Here is a 25,416-nt window from a genome sequence, read left to right on the forward strand (position 1 = left end):
AAAAACCCATCCAGGTCTTTCAGCAGACATTTCTGAACTTTTATGAAGCGTTCTACCTGCCTGTACCAATCAACAGGCTTCTCCCGTAATTTCGGGAAGTCATTTGTAAATGACACAATATCCTGTCGGGACCAAGGGACATGGACATATTTCCCTCCCGGGACCTCTCTCATGGGACACAATTTTTCTGCGGGATTTACTTCTTTCAGCATATATTCTGACGTTTGTGATTTCGCTCTACTGTCTTCCTTTTTCTTTGCCCATCGGGTTCTCCATTTTCCCACATCCCCCCATTTCTGCAAAAGCTTTAATAATTATTTTATCTGGATCTGTTTTCCCATCACATTCAGACTTTCTAAGTCTTTGTCTGCAAAATCTACTCTGTAGGGTTTCTGAAGAATTTTGGAGCGACTGACATCTATTCCCATTTCTGTGGCAGTGTCCATTAACCTTTCGTGGAGCATTCTAGCGTTCCGGGTAAGATTTTTACTGATGAACAGCAATTCTTCTTCACTGTAGGAGCTCAGGCGTTCCACCCCCACATTTCCAGCCATCATCTCTTCTATTTCTATTCTTAATTTATATATCTCTAACGCTTTGGGTTGGGGAGTGGTATCTTTTTCCAGCTCTTTGGTCCATCTGTCTAATTCTTCTGGGGACACTACTGTGGCACTCCTAACCCCAGATGCACCTTCAATCAACACCTCTTTTGGCCTACTCTGACTTCTTGCCCCCGACATGCTAGTCCTAGGTTCCCTAATAGGCAAATCCATCAGAACTACTGACTCACACTCGCTCTCTTGATCCTCATCTATGTATACTTCCTTTCTCGAGGGTGGGATACTAGGAGTGGGCATTATTGGGGAGATAACAGGAGGACGGGGACTAGCCAGGTTATCTCTATACAGTGGAATAGCTGGACCAATAGTTACTGGAATAGTCAGGGAATCAGGATGGGGATGTATCTGGGCAATGGTTCGAACCAAATCCTCTCGCTGTCTAGCCAGGGCTTCCTTTTCTTTTTCTCGTAGAGCCTTTTCTGCAGAATTGTCGTGCAATACCTGAGGTACCAAGGGAGGATAAATACTTGGAGCAGTCGGAGTGACCAATCGGGGTGGTCCTTCCCCGAACGGCTGATAATTCGGGACCGTAGATTTAGGTCTGCAAAACCCATCCCCGTCACTGACTTTACTGTCTGTACCTGTTCCATCTGTATCACTATCCCTCCTACATCTGGGATATTTTGAAAAAGGGTTTGGAGAATGCACAGGTTCTGACTCTGCAACATAGGGAGGGGGATTTTTCATTAACAGATCTTCCAGGTGCTCATCTTCTGAGTCCCCTACAGGCATTAGGTGATGGGTCTTTTCTTTACATTTTCCTTTCTTTTCTTCTAATACTCCCATCATAGGAAACAATCCTTCTGTCATCATGTTTTGCCTCCACTGTTTCATTTTCTGCTCTTTGGTTGGCGTTGGAAGCCTGGGATACCATTTACTTACTCCCTTATCCATCCTGGGTCTATCCCTTTCTAGGGCCTCAATCTCCCATTCTTCCAGGGCTTCGTACTGGGTCAATCTAGGTCTGGGGTGTAATTCATTCATGCGGGTCCTTAAGTTAAACAGAACCCGACCATTAAATGTTCCTTCAACAGGGAATGCTAAAACTCCGTCCTCAGCAGTGTACTTGGCCCAATTTTCCAACCATACACAGGTATGATACCCTTTGTCAAACATCATGAAAGAGGCAGGGGTATTTGGCGGGGGAATGAGCACACCTTCCCTCGTTCTAATGGGTTTGTCGGTTTTGAAAAAATTCTTTATTTTGTCAGTAAATGACAGTTTCCTTTTTATTCCATACATCATGTGCGGTCTACCTCGCAATATCTGATCCTTATGAAATCCTAGGTACTTTGGATTCGGTATAAAATCTGGATACCACATATAATTTTCCAGACTCTCTTCTAACTCGGCTTGATTAATTTTGTTTACCTTTGTACTTCCAATGCTAGCGCGACTTTTATTTCGCCTTACCCAATCAGATCAGAGAATACAAAATCTTTAACCAATGGGTGCGCGGCCTTTTCGCAAGACAGAGTCTCACTCTTCGGCACTCACCCCTCCTTCACGAATTCAGCTTCACTACACACCCGCTGTATCGACCAATACCAGCGCGGCACGGAGTGACGTCAGAGCAGCCTTCCGACCGACTCCCTCCTTCACAAGGTAACGGAAACTTTTAACTTTTCCTAAAGTGCGAATGTAAAACTTAGTTACTAACACACAACGTCTGCCACTATGTCTGAGTGTTCTAAAGAGATAGAAAAACTTCCTTTCGCTACAAGTAAACCACTTCTGTCTACTTCTTATTCACTCTGGATAGACTTCTTTGCCTAACCTCACACGCGAGTAATATAGAACCCGTTATTCTTCCGACTCATCCACTTTCGTCAGGGATATGTACTGAGCCGGGATTTCACCAGTGAACTATTTTACTTACCAGTCAAGCCTCGGAGACCCTACTACTCCTTCCGTATGCGACCCTTACTAGGTGATATCGCAATGAAAGTTTTATACCGGACTCGTAGCTATCATTTATTCAGATGCAACAAAAGGTCCTAATTAGTGCTTCCAGTTATTCCTAACCCTGCACTAATGACTCAAACCCTAGTGACTTCAACAGCTAACCGGATTCTGCTCACCGTTAGCCAAATACTTCCCCGGGGATTCGGACTACACTGAACACTTACAAACAATTCTGGGTTAATTCAACATGTAATATCTATAGCAGCAATGCAAAATCATATACATTTACATATAAATCCTTAAAACATTTCAAAATATTTGAACCAATACAGTAGAAAATCAGCAGCACATTTTATTTTCACGGTTTGTTTATCAATTATCCTGTCTACCTAATCTAACTAGTCCAAACCATCCTCTGGTTGCCAGAAAATTACTGATAGAGCGCGCAGTTCACCCAGGTCACCGAGTTCACCAATTATTTACACGCACTGGGCCCTGGCGTGCATAAGATTTAATACACCATTGACATTTGGGGTGAACTGGGTGATGGCTTCCGCTGTACGCTTCTATGAGTAATTAAGGTTTGGGTTTTCACCTCTGCTTACCACGTACCTGACTTACCCCAGGCACAACTACATATGACAGATCTGGAGCTAGTAGGGAAAATAGTAGACAGGGAACCTAGGAAAAATATACTCTTTATACTTCAGCACATACTTATCCACAATTTCTGTAAAATGACCACAGACACCTGATGAAGTTTAAAACTTTATATAAGAGTTCAAAGAGAAGATGCCAAGACAATAAGCGATATGCAGAATAATATATCAAACATCAAAATCAACACCATTAAGTAACTTTGTACCAAAATTATAACCATCAGAATATATGGGAAGACTAAAGGTAGGAATTTTAGAACAGAACTAGTGACTGCAATTTTATGCTAGGACATGGGTTTATGATTTGGGACCTAAAACATGTACTTATCCTAAGTGCTTAAACTATTCTTACTAAATTCACTGCAATCAACTAAAGGAAAAGGGAAAACTGGAACATACTAATAAAATATGACAGTTTGGCAATTTTCTAAAGGTGGGGAGAGAAGTGGAGCAATACTAATAAACAATCACATACAATTCGCTTTTAAAGATGATAGAGCAGTATCATTGGCAAGAATGCTTTCATAGAAGAATAGAGAGAGAGAGAGAGAGAGAGAGAGAGTGAGATGCAAACTCACGGACTGATAATTACCTAATTCAGATTGAAGACTAACCCTGGCCACGGGTCAGATGGGAAGACGGGGATAGGGACCCTCAGAAAAGGAATGCCAGAATGCGAGCAGGTACAGCCCACGGACAGATCAGGACAGGATACCCCTCAGGTTTGGATCAAAGGACTGGGCCTCCCAGGGTACGACCAACACCCACAGCTTCGGACAGCAACGCCTGCGTTACCCCCTCCTGCAAGTAATCCGCCAGTAACCCCGATTGGGTTTTCGAATTTCCCAGCAAAAGTGCTTCGCCAGCACTTAGGATTTTTCCACCCCTTAGGAGTTTGTGGAAAGTATGGACAGAGTGCTCCGCAGCACTTTCAGATTGAGCACCTATTGAGTTCGTAGGGTCAGTGACAGGTCTGCTACTCGGACAAGTCGGACAATTTTCCTAAGCTAAACTAGGGCAATTATACTATTTTGGGGTCCCTCAGACCACCCACTAATGTTGCAAGTGACAGTTTCCCACACTATGATTGGTCAGGAGAGGTGGTGCGGTCATTACCACCTCCTAGAATTCAACTTTTTCTTCTCAAATATTAAAATTTTCTACCCGCCCCTTGAGTTCACGTTCTCATGCATAGAATACATCAGTATAACAAGAGTTCACATTAGGTAGCAACAGAGTTGCATCGTCCAAGGTAAGATTCTGCTTTCCCAGAGAACTTCTCAGGCGCATTGTGCTTCAGGAGCCAGCTGGCTTGTTTCAGCTTCTGCGCAATGGTGTTTTTCTCCTGTCATGTGACTGTGCCCAGCAGAGCTTCAAGTATGGCTCCGCTCCCGTTTTTCCCAGCCCCAGAGACGCGGTACATGAAAAGTAAGCGAGAACAAATTAAAATCACAAAAAAATGATCACACTGTATACCATGATAAAATTCTAACCAACCCTTACTTTATAATGACTATAGCATTATGGTTTAGTGCGAAAGGACAGATAGGCTGAAGCAGCAGTGGCAAGCAGAATGCGTGGTGAGAGACAAGCGGCCATGTTTGCAACAGTGCGCATGAGCACGAAATCCCTCCAGAATGCGAGTGCGTCACATCACATGGGTATGACCGACGCATGCGCAGACTGAATTTCAGCGAAGCAGCCGATTCCTTAGTGCAAGCTTCGTTAATATGGAAAAGACATACGAGCAAGCATCCTGGGGACACCCGCGTGTATGGGAAAACGTATAAAAATGACGGACAACTATTTTAATAGGATTATACATTAGGCGAGGTTCTTGCACTGGGGCAAGGCGCTTTACGTGCGAATCCTTGCTCCATCAAAACCACGCCAAGGATGTCAGGTCGAACCTCCGTTTTCTGGACCTTTATTGTGAGTGAACGTCACTAGCTGGAAATCAGGATAATTGTATGGTAATGCAATGAGCAGTTTGAAGGACAAGGCTCTTAAGCCCTGTTGGACTAAGTACTCTGTCAGCAGTTTAAACCGAGGACTAGATGGGACTCTTCTGGGCCAGTGAGGCTTGACCCCTTACACCCACTGAGGACCATTTGGAGGAAGACCTGGACTTCTGTGCCTCAGCGAGAGTAGAGGACCAGCAAGAGCCTGGCAAAGGAGAAAGCGTGTGCTGGAAGCCATTGAAACCAGCTACCTACGGAATGTGCCCCTTTGGAGGTCAGGAGGCCCGCTGAAAACTGCTTCTGATGGTTGGAGACAGCAGGAGCTGAGAGAGCCTAAGATCACTGAAATCGTCCCAATGGGGACTAGATATTCAATTGCAAAGATTTTGGCCTTTAACCCCTAAATGCTAACAGAGTACATGGGGCTGCACTGGAATGCGCAGACACAAAACTTGTAATTTTTATAAAATTGCCCTCAGTGGGCTGTACGTGAGGCTGTCTGCCCAGTTTTTCACTAGGTCTAGGGACCCCATCCCTGGTCACATAATGACCGGTTCCTGGAACACAGGTGAAATGCAGATTGTAAAGCAAGTCTGCTCCCACCTGGCAGGAGCACGAAAAGCTGCTGTTGGCTCCTGCCCCAAAGTTAGAAGGCTCCTGGGGAGCCGGTTAGACAGCGTGGGAGTGGGCCACCCACGCTGTCCCAGTGATATCCATGAATGTGGGTGTCCCAATGGAATCTGGCATCCTTTGAAAAAGAAAAAAAAAGTGGCCACAGCGCGAGGACTCAAAGAACTAGCAGAGCAGCAGGAGAGCCCTGCCACAATATTTACAGCACTGTGGCTGGAGCGCCCCAGAATCAACCCTGTGTCTCCCAAGTCAAAGGATGCATGACTCGAGGACACATTTCAATATGTTTTAAGCTTTCTTAAGATTAAAACGTTTGTACTACAACCTGGGAGGGCAGGGCCTGTAGTGGTTGATTCTGTGTCTACATTTATGTTGCCTAAATATGTGACAGATTCCAATACACGTTAGACGGATTTTCATTGCTTTACGTTCAGTTTATTGTGGACTATGGTTTTTAAAATATATTGTGATGCTGTATTGACAATCATTGCATGTAAACATGATTGCTGATTTCAATAATATATCGGTAATTTTTAACACGTGGTTATAGTTCTTATGATGTGGTGACTCCTTGACAAAGCCAGTACTCTTGCCTCATATTTGTGGAAGTCACGATTAATTAGAAGTTAAATGGGATTTCTGCATGTCACCGAAGGGGGGTGCGGGGGGAGGGGGGAGGGAGAGTGACTTGACTGTAATTCATTGAGTGTTATTGCACACTGCTGAATGTCAACTACCAGCCCACACCATGTTCTTTGAATAACCCTTGGACTGCTCTGCTTCACTACCCTGAGAGATTCGAGTGCTTCAATAGGGTGCTTGGTTCCCAGACAGAAGACACTTGTGGGTATTCCTTTTGCAGCCTCTCGTCCTCCACAGCTACCGACCCAATCTCTTTCAACCTTAAATTACTCCCCCTTGGTATTTCCCTCGCATGCGTTCCCGTTAAGTCTTTGCTTTGATAACGTTTCACACTGTTTTTTGATGAAACATCTTCTTCTTTTAGAATGGTTTCTCTCTTATAACATGCGGCTTTTCTGCAGATCCTCCCCCGCAATTAAAAAAGGAGCTTAACGCGAAAAAGGACGCATTTGCTTCTGCTGATGGATTTGTATTCGAGATGTCTTTTTTGAACCAGTATGCAAAAGCAGATGCCATCAGCGCCGAGAGTATTCAGATCAGCTTTGTTTTACTGTATGACTGATCGGATGTGGGGCTTCCCGTAGAAATCCATTTATCCCCGCTCACAGCTGGTGATCTAGTCCAAGATGGCAGGGATGAAAGCTTTCTGGTGGCTCTTATGAAATTAGATTTTTGTTTAATCGAGTTTCTAATGAACAAAGCATTACATGTTGCCAACCCTGTAACTTCTCGCAGCATAAACCCATGACATCTAGGGAAAAGCGTAGTGGCAAGAAAGCCTCAAAGCGTCTTTAACCGTATACTAGAGCCTCTTTTGTTCAACATTAGTACGAGTTTGTGGTAAGGTGTTGCTACAGCAAATGGTTGTTGTTTTTGCAGTGATTTAATAAAGTGTTTGGTCTTTTTGGGGGAGGAGAGAGTTTTGAGTTTTTATATAGCGCGACCTAGACAAGGTGTCAGCTCTCTTTACATGAGCACCAGTTGCGTTTCAGACAGCACAGACGCATTCATTTCTTTTTGTTATGAGAACATTAAGTGATTTGCCCAGAATCACAGCATGTTGAGCCTCCCTGCCGAGACTCGAACCCGGTTCCACGAGGTCGAAGGCCACATCCTCTCTCAAGTTTTCGGTTACATTTTTTCTGCCTCCACCATCGAAGACTTAAATGTTCAACACCAATGCTGCCTAAATTGGGTTCATGTTAGCACAATGGGGGAAGTGGGTCAAAGGTGAGAAAAGAGATGGTTTGTTTCAGGAAACTTCAATAACACATCTGCATCTGTAAGCAGAGGGTCGAAAATGACTCGTCTGTGACGATGGTATTTAGAATAAGTGTATACTACGGCAGATAATTGGAAATGAAGGTGTACCTTACCTTGAGAGAGTGGCACAGCTAGTTAACAGATATTCGGCTACTTCGACAAGTAAAGTGTCCATATGTTTGTAAAATGTATAACAAATTCTTCCTGTCCGAGAAGTGCTGGCACACCCTCGCCGTACATGTAAAAGGATTAATATTAATATGACCCTCAATCGAAGCAAATATAATTCGCTCTTTGATTACCCGCTTGGCTTTTGTACCCAAGTGATTAATAGTTGTTGTTTGATTACCTACTTGGGTTTTATACCCAAGTTATTGATAGTTGTTCTTTGATTATCTGCTTGGGTTTTATACCCAGGTGATTGATAGTTGTTTGAATACCTGCTTCGGTTTTATACCCAAGTCATTGATAGTTACTGTTTGATTACCTGCTTGGATTTTATACTCAAGTGATTAATAGTTGCTATTTGAGTTCCCGCTTGGGTTTTGTACCCAAATGATTGGTAGTTGCTGTTTGATTACCTGCTTGGGTTTTATACCCAAGTGATTCATAGTTGCTGTTTGATTACCTGCTTGGGTTTTATACCCAAGGGATTCATAGTTGCTATTTGATTTCACAATTGAGTTAAATACCCATTTAATTGATAGTTGCTGTTTGATTACCCGCTTGGTTTGTATACCCAAGTGATCGATAGCTGCTGTTTGATTACCCGCTTGAGTTTTATAACCAAGTGATTAATAGTTGCTGTTTGTTTACGCGCTTGGGTTTTATACCCAAGTGATTAATAGTTGCTATTTGATTACCCGCTTGGGTTTTATAGCCAAGTGATTAATAGTTGCTATTTGATTACCCGCTTGGGTTTTATAGCCAACTGGTTAATAGTTGCTGTTTGATTACCTCCTTAGGTTTTATACCCAAGTGAGTGATAGTTGCTCTTTGATAACCCGTTTGGGTTTTATACCCAAGTGATTGATTGTTGCTGTTTGATTTTCCGCATGGGTTTTATACCCAAGTGATTGGTAGTTGCTGTTGGATTATCCTCTTGGGTGTTACATATTTAAGAACTGGTGGTGAGAGGAATTTCCTCATCCAACAGCATGTTTACAAGGAAGGAGCGTGGTTTAGCACTTCACTTTTCAATAACATGGCATGATGAACTACGGTTATATTATATTTTCATTTTCTCCCAGCCCCTGCAGTATTGGTGATAGGGTGGAGTGTCACAATATGTGGCCATTATTCATAGAAACCAAGGTTCAAATCTTGACAAACATACAATAAACTGACATTTTTATCAATATTTATGTTACTTTAGTGGATGAAGAGCGTTTTTGTTTTTGGAAATTTCTAAGTGTGTCTGTTATGTCCTACCTGCAGAATATTAGAAAGTGAGACAGCACCATCTTCTGTTACCCAACTCTATCTTGAGAAAGATCTCGCTGCTGGGTCTGAACATGCCGTCTGATGCCATATTAAAATCTTTTTTGAGTACTCAGAGGTTGTGTGCAGGCATTTCTTTTTTTGACACAATGAATTTGTTTTCAATGGATTGATGGAACCTGTCTGCCGCCAGAGCACCTGCCTTGGTTGGCAGAGCGTCAGATCTTTCATGCGTTTGCGTTAGATTTAGTAATACAAATGTAAGTCAGGTTACAACTTCTCCGTGCTAATTCCATTGTAGTGCACAAGTTCCAATAACGAGTTTCCATAATTTTTCCAAGTCGGAATTATAGCTAAGTAACTCTAAACACTTAAACCGCAACAATCATGCAAACAGAAGAATCAATCTGCTAGTTTGAAGGCAAAACGATTTGCAGTTCAGATCCATGAAGAATATCGCATTCGAACCTAAGAGCAGCTAGGAGGAGGAAACCTCCACTTGGACCAAGCAAAAGAGCCAGGTCGACTAGCAGTGTTCCCCCGGGACGGACTTCCTTTATGACATGCTGCTTGAGCCCTTATGGTTTGACTGATAAAACTAAATTCATGAGTTAGGTGTACCCTAGACTATAGATAGAGTAGTCAGTGCTGTGCGAGTCAGCACAATTTGTGCTTCATGATGCAGACACCCAGATGCATTTGCAAAATCGCATCAGTCTCCCCTCTTGTCCAACTGATGGCAGCTGTTGTCCCATCAGTGGTTGCAACTGACCCTGCTAAACATGCCAGTAAGTAGTGTTGCTTGAAGGAACAAGTTGATGCTCAGTTGCGAGACCAGCAAACTACCTTCTGCAAAAATAGATCCAAATTACAACACTGAGCATCATCATGGAGCAGTCGATGAAATGGAACCCCCCCCCCCCCCCCCCCCTGCCATGTCTACTTCATCGAACATGAGAAGGCATTCAACAGCGTGGACAAAGACCGTTTGGAAACTTCTCTACCTCTACAGTATGCCAGATAAACTCCTAAGAATCATTAGGAACTCTTACGACAGTATGATCTGTAAGATAGTCCATAGAGAACAACTCACAGAAGCCTTTGATTTGAGGACTGGAGTCCTCCAGGGTTGTTTGCTTTCGCCTTTTGTCTTCGAGGACATCCACAACAAAGAGAAGGAATGGGGATCCAGTGGATATCTTGGAGGCAGCTCGACTTGGCCCTACTCTCCCATACTCATCAGATGCAAGACAAGACCTACAAGGTGGCCTCAACATCAGCACAACTTGGCCTCAACATCCACGGGGAGAACCCAAGATCCTGAAGGCTAACACGGGCTGCACAACTGCAGTCACTCTTGCAGCCGATCCGCTGGAAGAGAGTGATGTCTTAATCTACCTGGGCAGTGTCATAGATGAGCAGGACCGCACATACCCTGACATCAAGTCAAGACTCTGCAAAGCAAGGGCTGCCTTCATTCAGCTAAAAAAAATCAGGCGCTCCATGGACCTAACACTGCAAATCAAGATCAGGTTTTTTCACAAGAATGTAAAATTGGTCCTTCTGTAAGGAGCAGAAATTTGGAGGACAACAGTGACCAACACCAACAAAGTCCAGACCTTCATCAACACATGTCTGAGAAAAATCTTCCAAATCCGCTGACCAAACACAGTGAGCAACAATGACCTATGACAACAGACTTTCCAACTCCCTGCTTAAAAACAAATCATTAAAAGACTCTGAAGCTTAATATGTCACAACCTCCGCAAGCCTGCATCAAACACCACCAGGCAAGCCCACAACTTGACCCATGAGGAAGGGCAAGAAATACCTGGTTTCGAGGCCTCAAGACTGACTGCAAGGAGATGGCTTACACCTTGATTCAGATTGAAAGAAGAGCCCAGGACAGAGATGGCTGGAGAGTCCTGGTTGATGGCCTATACCCCAGGAGGGGTAGTAGTCATAAGTAAGTCAGTTGTGCTGCTAATATCAAGCTAAGTGAGACTCAGATTATGAACCTGCATATGTATATATTTTTTTTTTGTTTTTTTGTATGGTGCAAAAATCTGCGACAGCCTCCGGACAAATTAACATGTCCAGTAAAAAAGTTTAACCTTGGTGTTCATTTGGGGTGCACCTCAATGCTTAGCCAATCCAGTGGACTTGAATCTGCTAGCTTGAGCTGACCTCCATTTGTTGGATGGGTCAGTGGAAAATCATTAGTGTGGGTGAAACCACTGTACTCTGGTACATGGCATAACGGAAGTTGGCAAATAGACAGTTTTATGTGCCTTACATCAGGATGAATACTGTCAATTGGTGCAGGGCTAAGCCAGCTCTGCCGAGATTTGAAACTGCCACCTTTGGGGTACAGAAAGAAGTCTGCATTACGCGAATCAACCGTACAACTACCTCAGAGGACCTATGCAATGTATTAAGTCCAGCTCGATGTTTACAGTTGGATTTTAAATTATCACACAATGCTTATATCTACATGCTGTCATGGCCATTTTGGTCAATAGTAGGGACACTAGATAGTGCAGGCTACAATACCTGCTCATGTACATGTGCTAGATAACATTATATTAGGAGACAAGAGGTGTCTCAGTGGGAGAGGTGGGCAATTGTAATTAAGATGGGTTGCTAGACCCATATTTGTATAGCGTTTGATTGTTACATTGATCTATGATAAAACTAATAAAGAAATATTTTTTAAAAATACGTTCTGTCTGACTTTGAGTAAGCCTGTTGGCGGTAGCTGACAAAGTAAAGTAAATTAGAAATTAAAATGAAAAATAATGTGGCAAAATCAATACATTATTAGTTGGTATGTAATGTGGCACGCATGTTCAATGTTGCAGTAATGCGTTGCCTGTTTGCTTACTTTCTTTCATGTTCTTTTTCCCTAGTAAATATTATGAAAAAGAAGCCCTTCTGATGGATCCCGTGGATGGCCCAATACTTGCCTCCTTACTAGGTATATTTTTCATCTTTGTGCTGTTTTACATTCATTGCCAAGTGAGTGTCACCTCACAGTTTCTATGAATACACAAATGATGCACTTTGTTTTTATACGTTTTGCCATTTAGTGGCACAGCTATTAGACATCAGAGAAATATCGAAGCATTGTATGATGAAGATGTCACCAGAGGCAACAATAATATCTTTCCCATCAGTCGTCCAGCCCCCCTTGCAAAAAGTGTATTGCTGTCAATCAGGAGATGGAACACCATGTTGCAAAACGGTGAAATGATTTACTTAAGATAATCCATTAATTGGAAGCAGTAGGCTACAAGTCTACAGAAATGTAGACCATCTTTCGAAAACACACCATTTCACACACACTGTCATACAATGACTCTCCACCTTACATATGCATTATCACTTATAACACATATCCACACAAAAATCATTATGGCATCACACATACACACTCACACACAACATAATGTACTGTATCACTCTTACATCACTCACCCTGTCACACAATTTGTCAGGAACGTTCACCATTTCACTCTCACGCTGTGACACAGTCCATCCCGTGGACCAATCACAGCAGCACATATGCACTATGTTAACCCCTCACACCTTACACACAGTACGCTGGTACACTGATCACAGCAATATGCAAATCATCACATCGCTACACCAACCAGTATCGGTGTCATTAGACAACCACACACAATTGCTCGGACGCCAACCGACTTGTAATCTCTGTAGCTCATCTTCACATATGCCCCATCTCACTTACACACCCACTGAGTAGTTGCACTTCAGCTTCCTTTGCCGCTACTGTTCTCAGTATTTCAGGAAGCTTGCACTAGTGTTGAATATGCTTTACGTCAGCCAAGAATGTGTCTGTTGTGTCTGAGACAAGGTGTACTCTTGCTGCCTGTGTGCTGTATGTGTGAGAGAACTTTAATACTCTCCATTTGCATGTATTTTTGTTTTTGTTGCTGCAGCTTTTACATGAATATGCATGCATTTGTAAAGTGTGCTACACTGAAACTGGGAATCTTGGCGCTGGTCATGAATACGTTGGGGAAGGCTGCGTATATAGCAGTACTTAAAGAGCAAGGGTCGATGAACAAAACAAAAGATGACAAAGCAGCCAATAATAACCAGGCTTTGGGCCTTTTCTGCAAAAGAAGGTGGTGTTCAATAGATCTTGATGACGGGAAGGGAGTGAGTTCAACAGTTTGACTCTTAAGGAAAATGGAAATACATCTAAGAATGAGCAGTGCTTCTCCAGTATTGAATCTTTCATAGATTCATATGCTTGAATCTTCCCCGTCGTCATGGTGGGAGTCCCATGGTATTTAAAACAAGTAGTACCATGTGAGTACATTAACAGACCTAGAGAAAGCAATTGACCTTGTTAACAAATTCACATTGTTTTAATCGACCCAAACTTCAGCCAATCGGAGACAAGACCCTGAACCACTCTTCCCCTACAGAGCCACCACACCTCAGATTTCTAATCACAAGTTGTGTGTGAGAGAAGCTCCCTGAGCTGACCTCAACAGTCTGTGTCTCATAGTTATGACACTTTCCAAGAGCACTACCCTTATGAACAGCCTTAAGAGGTGGTGCACCTGACATGAATGTTTGTCGGAGTGGGGGACGTAAATTGTGTCTTCATATTATGAAATAATATTTGTTTTTGTACCATACTGTTTTATTTAAAGGAATTATAATGTATTGACAGCAAGTTGCCTTAAATAGGTATAACTTGATGTATCAACTTATGTCAATCAGCTTATTTATTTGGGTGGTTTGGTCTTTCTGAGGGAACGTTTGTCCCAGTTCAGAGCAAGACATTCCACTTCACGCCATCAGCGGCAGAGTGCTTTTGTTTTGTTTACTGTTTCATTTTATTTCCTCTGGTCCCCTGCCTAAAGTATTTCAGGGGCCTCTATTGCTTTTTTTATTTAGAGCACTCACCACCCCTACACCTCAATAATATATGTTATTCTCTTTTATGCTTGTGCTCCGAATTTGAGGCCTGGTGGCTCTGCTGAAAGAGTGGTTCAGGGTCTTGTTTCTGATTGGCTGAGTTTTGGGTCTGATAAAAAAACGTGAATAGGTTAACAATGTCAATTGCTTTCTCTGTATCTGTTAATGTACTTATATGGTACTGCTTGTTTTAAATACCATGGGACTCCCACCATGACGATGGAGAAGATTCAAGCATGTGAATCTATGAAAGATATGGTAAGTAACTTGTTTTATACAAAGCACTGTATGCAGATTTGCGGCAGAGGAATGCAGTGTAGCAAGTACTTGAACTTGGATATTGGTAGACAATGGAGCAAAGGCAGGTGTGAGGAGGTATGGATATGTATTTTGAGCCCAAGAATAAGATGAACTGAGGCATTTAATTCCACCAGCTAGCTAGATAGTACTTATTGAGGAATGCCTTAATAAAGGGAGGTGCAGTATTTCAGGTGCTCCAAAAAGTTTGTAGTTTGAATACCAGTTTTGAGATAAAAAAAAGTGGGGATGAGTGGGAGGATTTTGCTCTGGGCCATCAGAACGTACAAACTCGGCAGTTGATGTGTATTCTCAGTGACTGACTGCGAAGCTACATCTCTTGCAATGGTGTTTACCATACATCAGTCCCTGTAATTCATGATCTTATGTGAACTGCGTGAAAAATACATGGAGGGTGGAACAAATGGGAGGAGGTACTGAATTCTTGTGTGGCCTCCTCTGTCTCCAAGACCAGCCAGCGACAGGACTTCGGGTAGGTGGAGGACTTTACTCTGCCTGCATGATGATACCTACAGGGCTCAAACTCTAATGTAGGGAAATTTTGGTTCAGGTGGCATTTTTTTGAACACCCATGGAAATGAACTCTTGTAGGAATATATATTCAATGATGGTCAGTCTTTAGCAGTTATGTTTCCGGATTTCACTGAATGTTGCATTTTATTGTTTAACTTTTTTCCTTTATAGTTGGGCCATGTGCTCTTGAATACACAAAGATGAAAACAGCAGATCATTTCTGGACCGATCCCTCTGCAGATGAGCTTGTCCAAAGGCACCGTATTCACGGCTCTCATTGTAGACAAGATTCACCCACAAAACGACCTGCCTTGTGTGTAAGTGTCTTTCCAATTTAGGCTTGCAATGTTTTATATATTTTCTCCATTTCGTTGGTATTTGTTTATAAGGATTCATTGTTTGTCAATTTCTGCAATCTTCTATGCCTAGTAAACCTGGAAAATGGAGTGTCCTCTCCCACTTCCTGCACCTTTTTCTGCATTTAAAAAAAAAATTACGTTAAGTTTCAAAACCGACGTCATAAAATCAATGGAACGTTGCAGTTTAGAAGGCAATCCTAAATTCACTATTCATTTGCTCTTTACCATATGACGTCACTAAAGATTGGCGCATAAATATTCTCGATTGACGCCCCCGAATGTGTTTTTAATCTGGGACATAACCCTAGTTAGTTTATTCTCATTCTCATTTTTCCTAGCAGGAGTTGCCTATTTTAATCACATCAAAAACGTTTTTAATATATTCACTTATATGTTATATGACCACCTGTGATGGTTGACAATGCATACCAACACAATCCTATTATATGAGTCATAGATATGAATCAATAAAAACAAACAGAATCGAGCTAAATAGAGTCACAGTATAAAAATATACTCAAAATAGATTACTCTTGATACTAGGAACAAAATCAAGATTTTGTCTAAAGATAGAGATATTCTGGGATGAAGTGTTCATTTCCAGTTTTACCCATTCAATCAAAGTTTTTAAAAAAAAACATGCTTCATTCGAAATCCTCACTGAATCGTGGCACCAGTAGTTAAAGCATAGGGGCTGGGCACACTTAAGACCAGTCTTTAAGTCTGCGCCGCTAAGCTGCTTCTAACCACAACTATGGTTTACTAAATCTTACCATCTTTTTAGGTTTCACCCGGCGAAAGCAGCGCATGCGTTGCTCTTGCTTTGTGAGGGCCTTTTGCGATTAATTCAGCCAAAGAGGAATGCACGCGCGTACAGATGGACAAAGATGGCTGCTCTTGCCTTCCACAAAGCTGAACATGCACGCGTACGGACAAAACAATGCTCGCGCATGTGGACAGCCCGACGCCATTGTTTGTTTATTAGCGTAGGGATGTGCACATGCGAGCTCATTTTTTTGTCCGTACGTGTGCATGGCGGCATGCTTTCGCTTTCCGTCCCTCTCCTCGTCGGGCCCCTCCTTATTGTGTCATGCAGTATATTTTAGACAGTAAATTCACCACAGAGTACTTGTTAAGAACTTGTTTTAAATGTAACTTATATATCGCTACGATGAATTGAATCTTGTTCACGCAGATCTGCATTTATGCATTTGCACTGTCTGTTCCTGCGTCCATGTATGCTTGAGTGTGTATGTGTTTATCCATGAGCAATTCCCCTGTCCATGATGTGTTTGTGCAGGTTTACAATATGTGGGAGGGCAGGCCAGTGTTCACGCTGATGAGTCGGTATGCTCGTGTGTGCACGTGTACAGTCTCTCTGTTGTCTGCCTGCCTCCATAGCTGTGTGTTTACGTGCGGCGTGTGGTGCCTGCTGTTTGGCGGTATTTGCTCACATCCACTTTTGCGCCCATGTGCAGTGCATGTGACTGTCCCCTAGTGTGCAGACATGCAATCCCTCCAACTGCCTATGTTCATAGCTGCCTGCACTCCTTCTGCTGGCCTCAGACCTCACGGGGTCTGGGAGGGCACTGCCTAGACCTCTGCCCGGCTCCGCCCTTCCCATGGGGCCCCCTTTGATGAGGAAACACATGATTTGGCAGGAAATGGTTGGGTGGCGAATATCTGACTGGGCGCCCAGGGGTCAGCGGATCTAGGGAAAAAGGCACATTCCAGCTCTCGATGCAGGCCCAGCTAGGAGCCATCAGGCGGGCCTGGCCGCCGCTCCCCCGGCCCCGGGAACCCACAACAAACAGGCCACATTCTTGGGGGATTCCTCGCATAACTCCCCGCCGCTGGCTGCTAGGTGAGAGCAGTGGGCACCCCAAGGCGGGCCGTCCTGACCCACACCCCTTCCACGTAGTGCAGAGGTCTGAAATCTGGAAAGTGATTGATGGGGAAACGAAAATGATCCCAGATTCTTGTCACCCACTTCAAGCTCTCGGTTTCTGGAGCTCTGAACGTTGCAAACAGTAAATTCTGGGCCATGGAGTTCTCAGCAGCCATAGTCATGAAGGAACAGTTCTGGCATTCCTCAGCTACATTACAAAACTCTTGCAAAGACACGTGTGATATTCCTCATCCAGTGTGGACATCTGAAGATGCCTCATATGTCAGGTGCTAGTAACTCACAAATTCCAGGGATCACAACACAGATCTTCACCAAAAACTGTCAAGATTCCAGGAGTAGCCATATCCAGACAAGGATTTTTCTTTGCATTCAGGCCCTTGTTGTTCTTTTCTTCTGATTATGTTCCTGGAAAGTAAAGAAAAACATCAGGACCAGATAACTCATGCATGGAGTGAGAATAAAATGAGCTCTGTGTTTTTGGTTGACAAATGATGACATTCTGGTAGCTCTTGTGTTAATCTGTAATTGAACAAAGTGGCCTGACACACATGAAAACAGTGATAAGGAGCCTCTATCAAACCTGCGTGTGACTAGTTTGCCCAGTGTTTAAATGGATTTATTTGCTGCGCATCACCCTGTGTTCACATCAATGTGTGTGTAAGATTATCACATACAATCCAAATAACACGTTGTCAAGATGACACAGAGGGTAGGAACTTTCCCCTGTGACCTCAGTTCTTTTGTCAGTTGTGAGTAGCTCACTCACTCCAAAGCTCCCCCACTGTCCCATGACAGGTGTGAGTAGCCAGTGCTTAATCTGAGCCAGTGGTTGAATGTGAGGCCCACCAGCACTTATTTTCGTGGACCTGCACTTATTTTTCCTTAACAGACTTTGATCCGAACCAAGGCAGAGAAAAACACAAAACAGAGAAAGAGATCAGAAGAGGAAGACAGAAAAGTGTGGCTCAATGGTTAGAGCGGCAGACCCTGATGCAGAGGTCTAGCCCGGGACCAGGGTTCAATTCCCGCCTCGGTGGGTCTTGGGCTCAATTTCCGCGGACTTGATAATTCTCGCCTCGGTGCCTAGTCTAATCATGGGTCCCACTCTGCAACTCTGGGCAATAGCTTGCTTAATCTCCACAACGGCCCCAACAACGCTTGGATGCCTGGCTTCACCTTGGGGGTGCCCAGGAGTTGGCACTTCACAGGGAAAAGCCAGGAAGGGTTCCACAGCGGTATGCGTACAAGCGCCTGAGATACCCCTTCGGGGGTCGATTCGGTGCGCTATACAAATACTACTACATACTACTACAAAAACAGTGACAAAGGGAAACAAGCAGGGATAAACAAGCATTACAAATGCAATAGGTCTCACCTTTGATTAAGTTAAAGCCATTTGCTTTGCTTTACAATACCATTAGCAAAGTAAATGGCTTTAACTTAATCAAAGGTGCGACCTATTGCATTTTCAATGCTTGTTTTTATAAGAAGGGACAGTTCATTTATTATAACACATTCCTGACTATAAATCAAATGGTGAAATTGTATTCCTGAAAACACTTATCAACTTTAATATGCAGAAAGTGAAAATCTGAATAAAAAGATAACAGTTCTGCATTCCTTTAAAGTTGCAGAGGTTATTAATCAGATATTAAATCTGCAGACACAAACATGTAAAGCAGTTAATTACCTAACATTTTATTGAAAGTTCTAATTTTGCAAAATGTTCTTTATGATAAAGTGTATGTTCATTATTTATTTTTGGAGTCTTTTAGCGTTAAAGGATGGGCAACGGCTGATAGTGTTGAATTTGCTGAGTTATTCTGAGAAAAGTCAGATTTTTAAAGCATTTCTGAACTTTAAAAGAGATGACAGAAGGTGTATTTTGAGTGGAATGCTGTCCCAGAGGCAGAGAAAGCCCTCGGGCTCCATTTGGTAGGTTTTGCACAAGGTGTTTTAAAGATTACTCTGGGACTTATTTAGAGTCTGTGGAACGGGCACTCTGTCACAAACGTGAGGCATATCCCATTTACATTGTTACAAATGCATTATATCCTAATGCACTTGTAATCAGCTGGACAGGATATCAATAAAAAATAGATTTCACAAGCACAGTGCAGGCGAACCTTAAAACGAACACAGCATATTCCTGGAACCTTATCCACAGTAAGAGTATATTGAGAAAGGCTTGATGGTGGACTGTGTCAAAGGCTGCTGACAGGTTAAACTGGAAGAGAAAGAAAGGATCACAATTTGCGATTATAAAAAATGTGGCACCCCCAACATGGACTTGGGTTGTCTGAGTAAAGCAGCGTTGTCTGAAACCTGATTGGTCGTTTTGGAATACGGAGTTGGTCCCATTATTACTGTTCCTAAAATCGCTGAAGCTAGATGCTAATATGAACTCGGTTAACTGCTGATTGATCTCCTCTCCAAACCTTTGACATTTGTGGAGGTTACAAGGTCATTTAAGTCTTAATCATGAAGATTGTTTTTGGTTACAATGTTTGCCATTTTGGAATATGGCATTATAGAGCACGCTGTTACTAAAAGGAGACACACCGCAAACAACACACAGAAAATATGTCACGTATATCTCATTGTTATCTGTTTTAGAATAAAAGGTTAACTAGTATAAATTGATTAGTAATCTAGATGAATAGCCCGTATACTATCAGGTTCTGAATAAGGGCCAACTTATACTCTATATTGTCCTCTGTGGTAATGGACTACACATGTTCTGAGTCTCACATTCAAACGTTACAGTAAGAAAAGTAGCCGAAGCCCATTGTCTTATCAGGTTTTGATGTGTGTATGCTCATTGAGGCTGGTTTCTTCAACATTGGTGAACTATGATGCTCTACTACACACAATGTGAATGCTAAGAGAAAATCAGGTTATTTAGGCATGACCAACTACTCATATTGAAAGAGAAAGAGCCTGCAGGCAGTTTCCATACTGGTATAAGGCCTGTACGCAAGATCTATGCATAAGCTGCCACCAACCGATATATGTGCTATGGCCTGGTCAGAGGGATGGTAGTCACCCACGACTTTGGGTGTACACCACCCTCCAAAGAGGAGCACTTTGTTGGTGAGCAGTATCCATTACATGTAGCACTCCTGTCCAAGGCAGAAGTCCCTTGCCAGGAAAAAATGCTGGTTTGGTCAGAATGATAAAATGAGGAGCAACACGGCTACTCAGCCAGGATCATCTGACCCTACAGATTGTTTGGGAAGATGCTGTGCATGACGAAGCGCAGTGAATTTCTCTCCAGTTAAGGATTTCAGGTTGGCTGAGTTGAAATGTCCTATTTATATGTTCTTGTCTTGAAAGAGAATGGTTGGCTAGGATGTCTTCAATTAAGAAAGTTTTCAGAGATTGACCACCTGGATATTTTTTTAGTGGTGGAATGGATGGCATGGTAGCAGTATGTTTAATGTTAGTTATCCACGTGTTGTATTGTGTTGATCTTCTCTACAAATGATTTGTTGGTAGTTTCGCATCAGTCAATTACGTGTTGTACTGGTAGTTTTGGAAGTGAGTTTGATAGCTTTTAAAATCCCTTTATTTCTTATGGAGGTTTCTGTGATTCCATGTGAGTAATGCGTGATGTGGGATGCTAACCATGGTTTTTATATATTTTTCTGAGGCTTTTTAGTTATGTTAGGTTGGATTGGGGGGGAAGTCATGGGTATGATTTATGAAGGATCTTAAATGTGGATGTTGGCATTGAAGGCATAATTGAGAATAGCAATGAGTGTGTTGGCTTCTGTTCCCTACTGCTGTGGACCGGTCTTCTTACAGAATAGGATCACCAAATACTTGCCAGCATAAAATCTAAGAACCTTGAGCCCAGGCTTGCCAGTTATACCAAAATGCCACATACAATATGTTGGTAGCCCTTGTTTTACAACACAAACACTAAATCTTCTGAACTTGTTGACTCTTCCTCCAATGGAAGAGACAAATCTGCTGCAATTCCAGAAGAACCCCCAAGACCTACTAATTTTCACTCTTTGACCAAATTTCTTTTGAACTATATGCAGCGCCCCTTGAATTATGCAGCAGGAGAGGGCCAAATTATGGGGCAGTGTTTAGTAAATTATATGGCAAGAAAAGGAAACTGTCTGGGCATTCGTTGCATCTTAGTAGTACTGATTAGGCAACCAATTATAGCAATAAGCAACAGAAAGGTGACCAGTCCAGCTTTGCAAAGGGCCTTCCACTGTGCTTTAACAAGTGTCACTGCATAATTAGTAACTTCTGAACGGTTTGAGCAACATAAAATATTTCCTTTTTGATAAAAACTGCAAATTATACAGCAGAGGAAAGATTGTGTGGCAAATCTGTAAAAATGCAAAAATCACAGCGTCCTAACAATCGCGTAATTCCAGTGGCCCTGTCTATATGGTGCAGATGTCAGTATTTGTTGCTTCTGTAGTTCCTGGTCCCTTCATATGATCTCTTCCTCTATATTTCAAGTCCGTCCCACCTTCCCCCTCAGCCCGTCACCTCATTCTTGTGACCTTTCCACACTCTGAACCAGCCTCTTTATTGTCGTTCACTGCATTACAAATGCTCACTTTATAAATAAATCACAGTTTTTACATGTAATAATTGTGATGTGGTGGCATACTTTAAACCAGTTTTTCTGAGGGAATTGACTGTGATGTACCACACTATAAGCTGCAGTTCAGTCTGCATAAATGTTATGGAACAAACATTGTTTTTGAAATTTTGAGAGATAACACATCATTTGCTGACGAATAATCGCAAATCTAATAACCGCTTTTGGCAGGTCCAACTTCTTCGTCCCCCAACCTCCACTCCCCCTCCCATTGACATATGTATCCACATTAGTTGATAACCCCTTGTGAATTTGTTGTACAAATGTTTGTACAAAAATTCCTCTCTTCAGTACAAGCACATGAATGAAGGCATCCATGACCGGTTTATTGGGTTGAGTTTCAACCCCTCTATCAATTTTTAGGCCACGTCCTAAATTCCGTTGTAAAATTATGTTTTTTATACAGTGTCCATTTATCTTGAATGAGTGGCTCTCCACCCTAGTGACAGTCAGTTTCTCCATGCCCAGAATACCCTAAACTCGATAATTCATTTTTTGTATCTGTTGGTCCCTTCCCATTCCCCTGAGAAGCTTTATTATCTTCCTCATAGCACATCGTTCTGGTGACAATTCTCTAGCCCTTAGTGAATGCATGAGGAAGGTCTGTGCTTTAGAGTTTCAGCACCATATAAACTGCAAGTCTGGTGCTCACGCTCAAAATCCCCATGTACCATTTTCCTGGAAAGGTGTCATTTCTCACAGTGCCAGAGCAAATATATCAGAGCAGCAGACACCATGAAACTCAACCAACAGTACTTCATTTGTCTAGTGTCCCAATCATGCTGCTTTACTAGTGTATAATTCCGATACGGGGTCACCGCTGTATATGCCCTCCTAATTTTTCTTATTGAGTGAATGCTCAGTTTAGCCTATAACATTTGTTGTCATGTGGTTTTCTTTGTGATATCTCAGGTACTGGTTTCTTGTTTTCTCACTTCTCAAAATGTATCGGCTGCCTATTAGCTTGTGGTTTACAATTGATTGATGGGCCCACTGGAAAAGTGTGTAGCAGTGGTATCTCTTATGCTCTTGGATATTAAGTTCCCCTTTAAGAGTCTGAAATGATTTGAGGACAGAGTGAACAAACCGGTCAACCAGCCTCACACATCCCCTGGACTGATCATCATTGAATTCATTCCATCCATAACTAGTGTAGCTGTTTTTAGGTGTTGAGCCAACATTGCAATCTCACTAACTTGGATCATGGAGTGGTCATAGGGGGAAATAAGCCCCGAGTAAGACATATGATTTTAGGAAGTATAGCCCGGTTTATCACCACACACCTCCTTATGTGCCGTGGTTGGAGAACATTCTACAGCTCCTGCGACAGTTGGATGAAATCAGTCACTGCACTATTAAATTTAACAATATTCCCGCTTATGTTGTAAAGTCTCTAGACCATTTAAAATGAAAGCATGCCTTCAACTCTGAAAGCTGAGCCTGTCTGACTGGCACATTCAGGATCTCAGTTTATTGGATTTAAGTTCTAAACCCCAGTACCTGCTATTCTGCCTCTAATTGTCCATTAAAGATGGGATGGAACAAGGGAATTAGTGATACCGGCACGTCATAGCCATACAAGAATAGTGTGCTTCCACCAACACAATATTTTAATATTTCTGTAGTTCCGTACCGCAAATGGCTCCATTTTAAGGCCGACCATTAGTGGGGCGACGTGGCAACCTTGTCTTGTGCCACTGAGGATCACATTGGAAAGGAGGGATCTCCCTTAACCCAATTTATGCCTATAGTTTTCTCATCCCAGCCATGACCAACTGTTAAAATTGTGGGCCAGAGCCAAATCACTCAGTTTTTCATCTAAGGAACCATATGCTACGCAGTCAAACAACATCTCTGTGTCTAGTGAGAACATATGTAGATAGAATATTTTTCGTAATGTCTCCACAATGTCTATTGAAAATGAAACCTGAATGCCTGTTTCTAGGAGGCCTTGCAATATTGGCCCCAAAAGGGGTGCTAAAATGCGTCTCAATATCTTAGCATCAACATTTAGTAAGAATGCAGGGAAATATAAACTAAGGCATGTAGGATTGTTAGTCCGCTTTGGAATGACTATTAACCTTGCTTCCCTTATAGTAGCACAGGTTGTTTTGGAGTCCGTAAATGCATTAAGCTGCCTTGTCAACAAAGGGTGGGAGATGTCCACAGAACGTGTCCAATAATTCAAGTGCAATAAAGTATGTGGAGATTTCTTACTGGAACAGCAATATACAGCAGACAGCAGCAAATGTATCTCCTGCTACATCTTTTCTCCAGGGCACTCTCCTCTCCTGTTCTACATCCGGTACAAGGAATCTTGAACACTCAGAGGAGCGTCGCCCCACTGCTATTGCAACAGTGAAAAAAATAAAATGATAATAACAAGATTTTATTATATTTTTCTTCTTTTTTGGGAATGTGGGGCTGGCTTCCTAACGCCAGAGCACGGGAGGAGTGGTTTGCACTATAGGGCCAACCAAACAGTCATGCCCACTTGCCATGTTCTCCCTTGGGCTACGTTGCACAGCCCCGTGGAGAACATGCCCAGCCTCCCGAGGCACTCCCTGAGCATCCAAACAGGATGCTCAGGCCAAACACGACTCTGCTTCTGCAGTGTCATGATTAGCAGGGAGAGCCCGAAAGCCTGAGTGCTTCTAGTGCTTTCAGCAAAGGGGGAGTGGCGTGCAGCGGCAGAAGAGGCGTGCAGCAGAGAAGGTAGATTTTTTATTTTTGTTTAATCCCCCCCGACCCCACCACCGCCGTTCTGAGCGAGCCGGCACTACGTTTTGCCCGTTTTACACCATACAATCACAATTATGACTTCCTCTGTCATTATGAGTCAGTATAATGACTGTGATTGTTTGGGTGTCAGTATGGGTTCTCCATGTAGCCTGTCACGACATCCTGTGAAGGATCCTCCACCTAATATAATGGGCAATGGAAATGACAAAACACTATTACAGTAGTTTGGTTGTCTTTTCTTGGGGTCCCAGCCAATGCTATTAGTTGATACTTGTTCTTCCAACTCTGGTAACTCTCTTAGCAGTTCATATTCAGCCTTGTTCAAATAGAATGCTTTAACCTGTTCTCTGACTGCCACCAGTTAATGCCGGATTTTCATGGCTCTATTAGATGTAACACTTCCAGCTTCTCTAGTTGTGCTTCTAGCTGCTCTTACCTCAGCCCTAGCATTGTTTAAACTGGAACTGGCATATTTCACAGTGCCCCCCCCCCTTGCGTGCTCCCGTCGGCCGTTGGCCGACAGGAGCACTACCTCGCTAGTGCTGCCAACTGCCGACGCGGCCCCATTTTGTGGAAGTGCCGCAATGCCGTGAAATCGTGTCCGGGGCAAAGGGATAAAAGAACATTCCACAGGCCCCCTGATCAGTTCCCCTCTTGCCATTTTAAGCAGTGTACAAATTTAGAACTCTTCATCTCTGACGGGTGTCCCGGAGGAGCTTTTAATTTAACCTCTGCCTCTAATTCTTTGGCAGATTTCATAAAAGTGGGCATGATCAGAAAGGGCAATTGTGCTATATCATATTGACCTGTGAAGGGAACCCTGGAGCTTGCCAAAAAATGATATAGTCTGGTATATGTACTGTAGGAAA

The 25,416-nt window shown here is 42.8% G+C and overlaps 1 protein-coding gene across 1 annotated transcript in view; it reads left to right on the top strand.

Moving 5' to 3' along the window:
• LOC147665634 (small G protein signaling modulator 1-like) overlaps nt 1-25,416 on the top strand; it is a 518,897-nt gene that overhangs the window by 48,743 nt on the left and 444,738 nt on the right. The window contains exons 2-3 of the mRNA XM_086949626.1: nt 12,030-12,097; nt 15,079-15,224. Coding sequence (XP_086805752.1) covers nt 12,030-12,097; nt 15,079-15,224 — 214 coding nt within the window. The remainder of the gene's footprint in view (nt 1-12,029; nt 12,098-15,078; nt 15,225-25,416) is intronic.

The sequence above is a fragment of the Lissotriton vulgaris genome, unplaced genomic scaffold (genome assembly GCF_964263255.1).
Source record: "Lissotriton vulgaris unplaced genomic scaffold, aLisVul1.2 SCAFFOLD_1463, whole genome shotgun sequence".
Lineage (NCBI taxonomy): Eukaryota > Metazoa > Chordata > Amphibia > Caudata > Salamandridae > Lissotriton > Lissotriton vulgaris.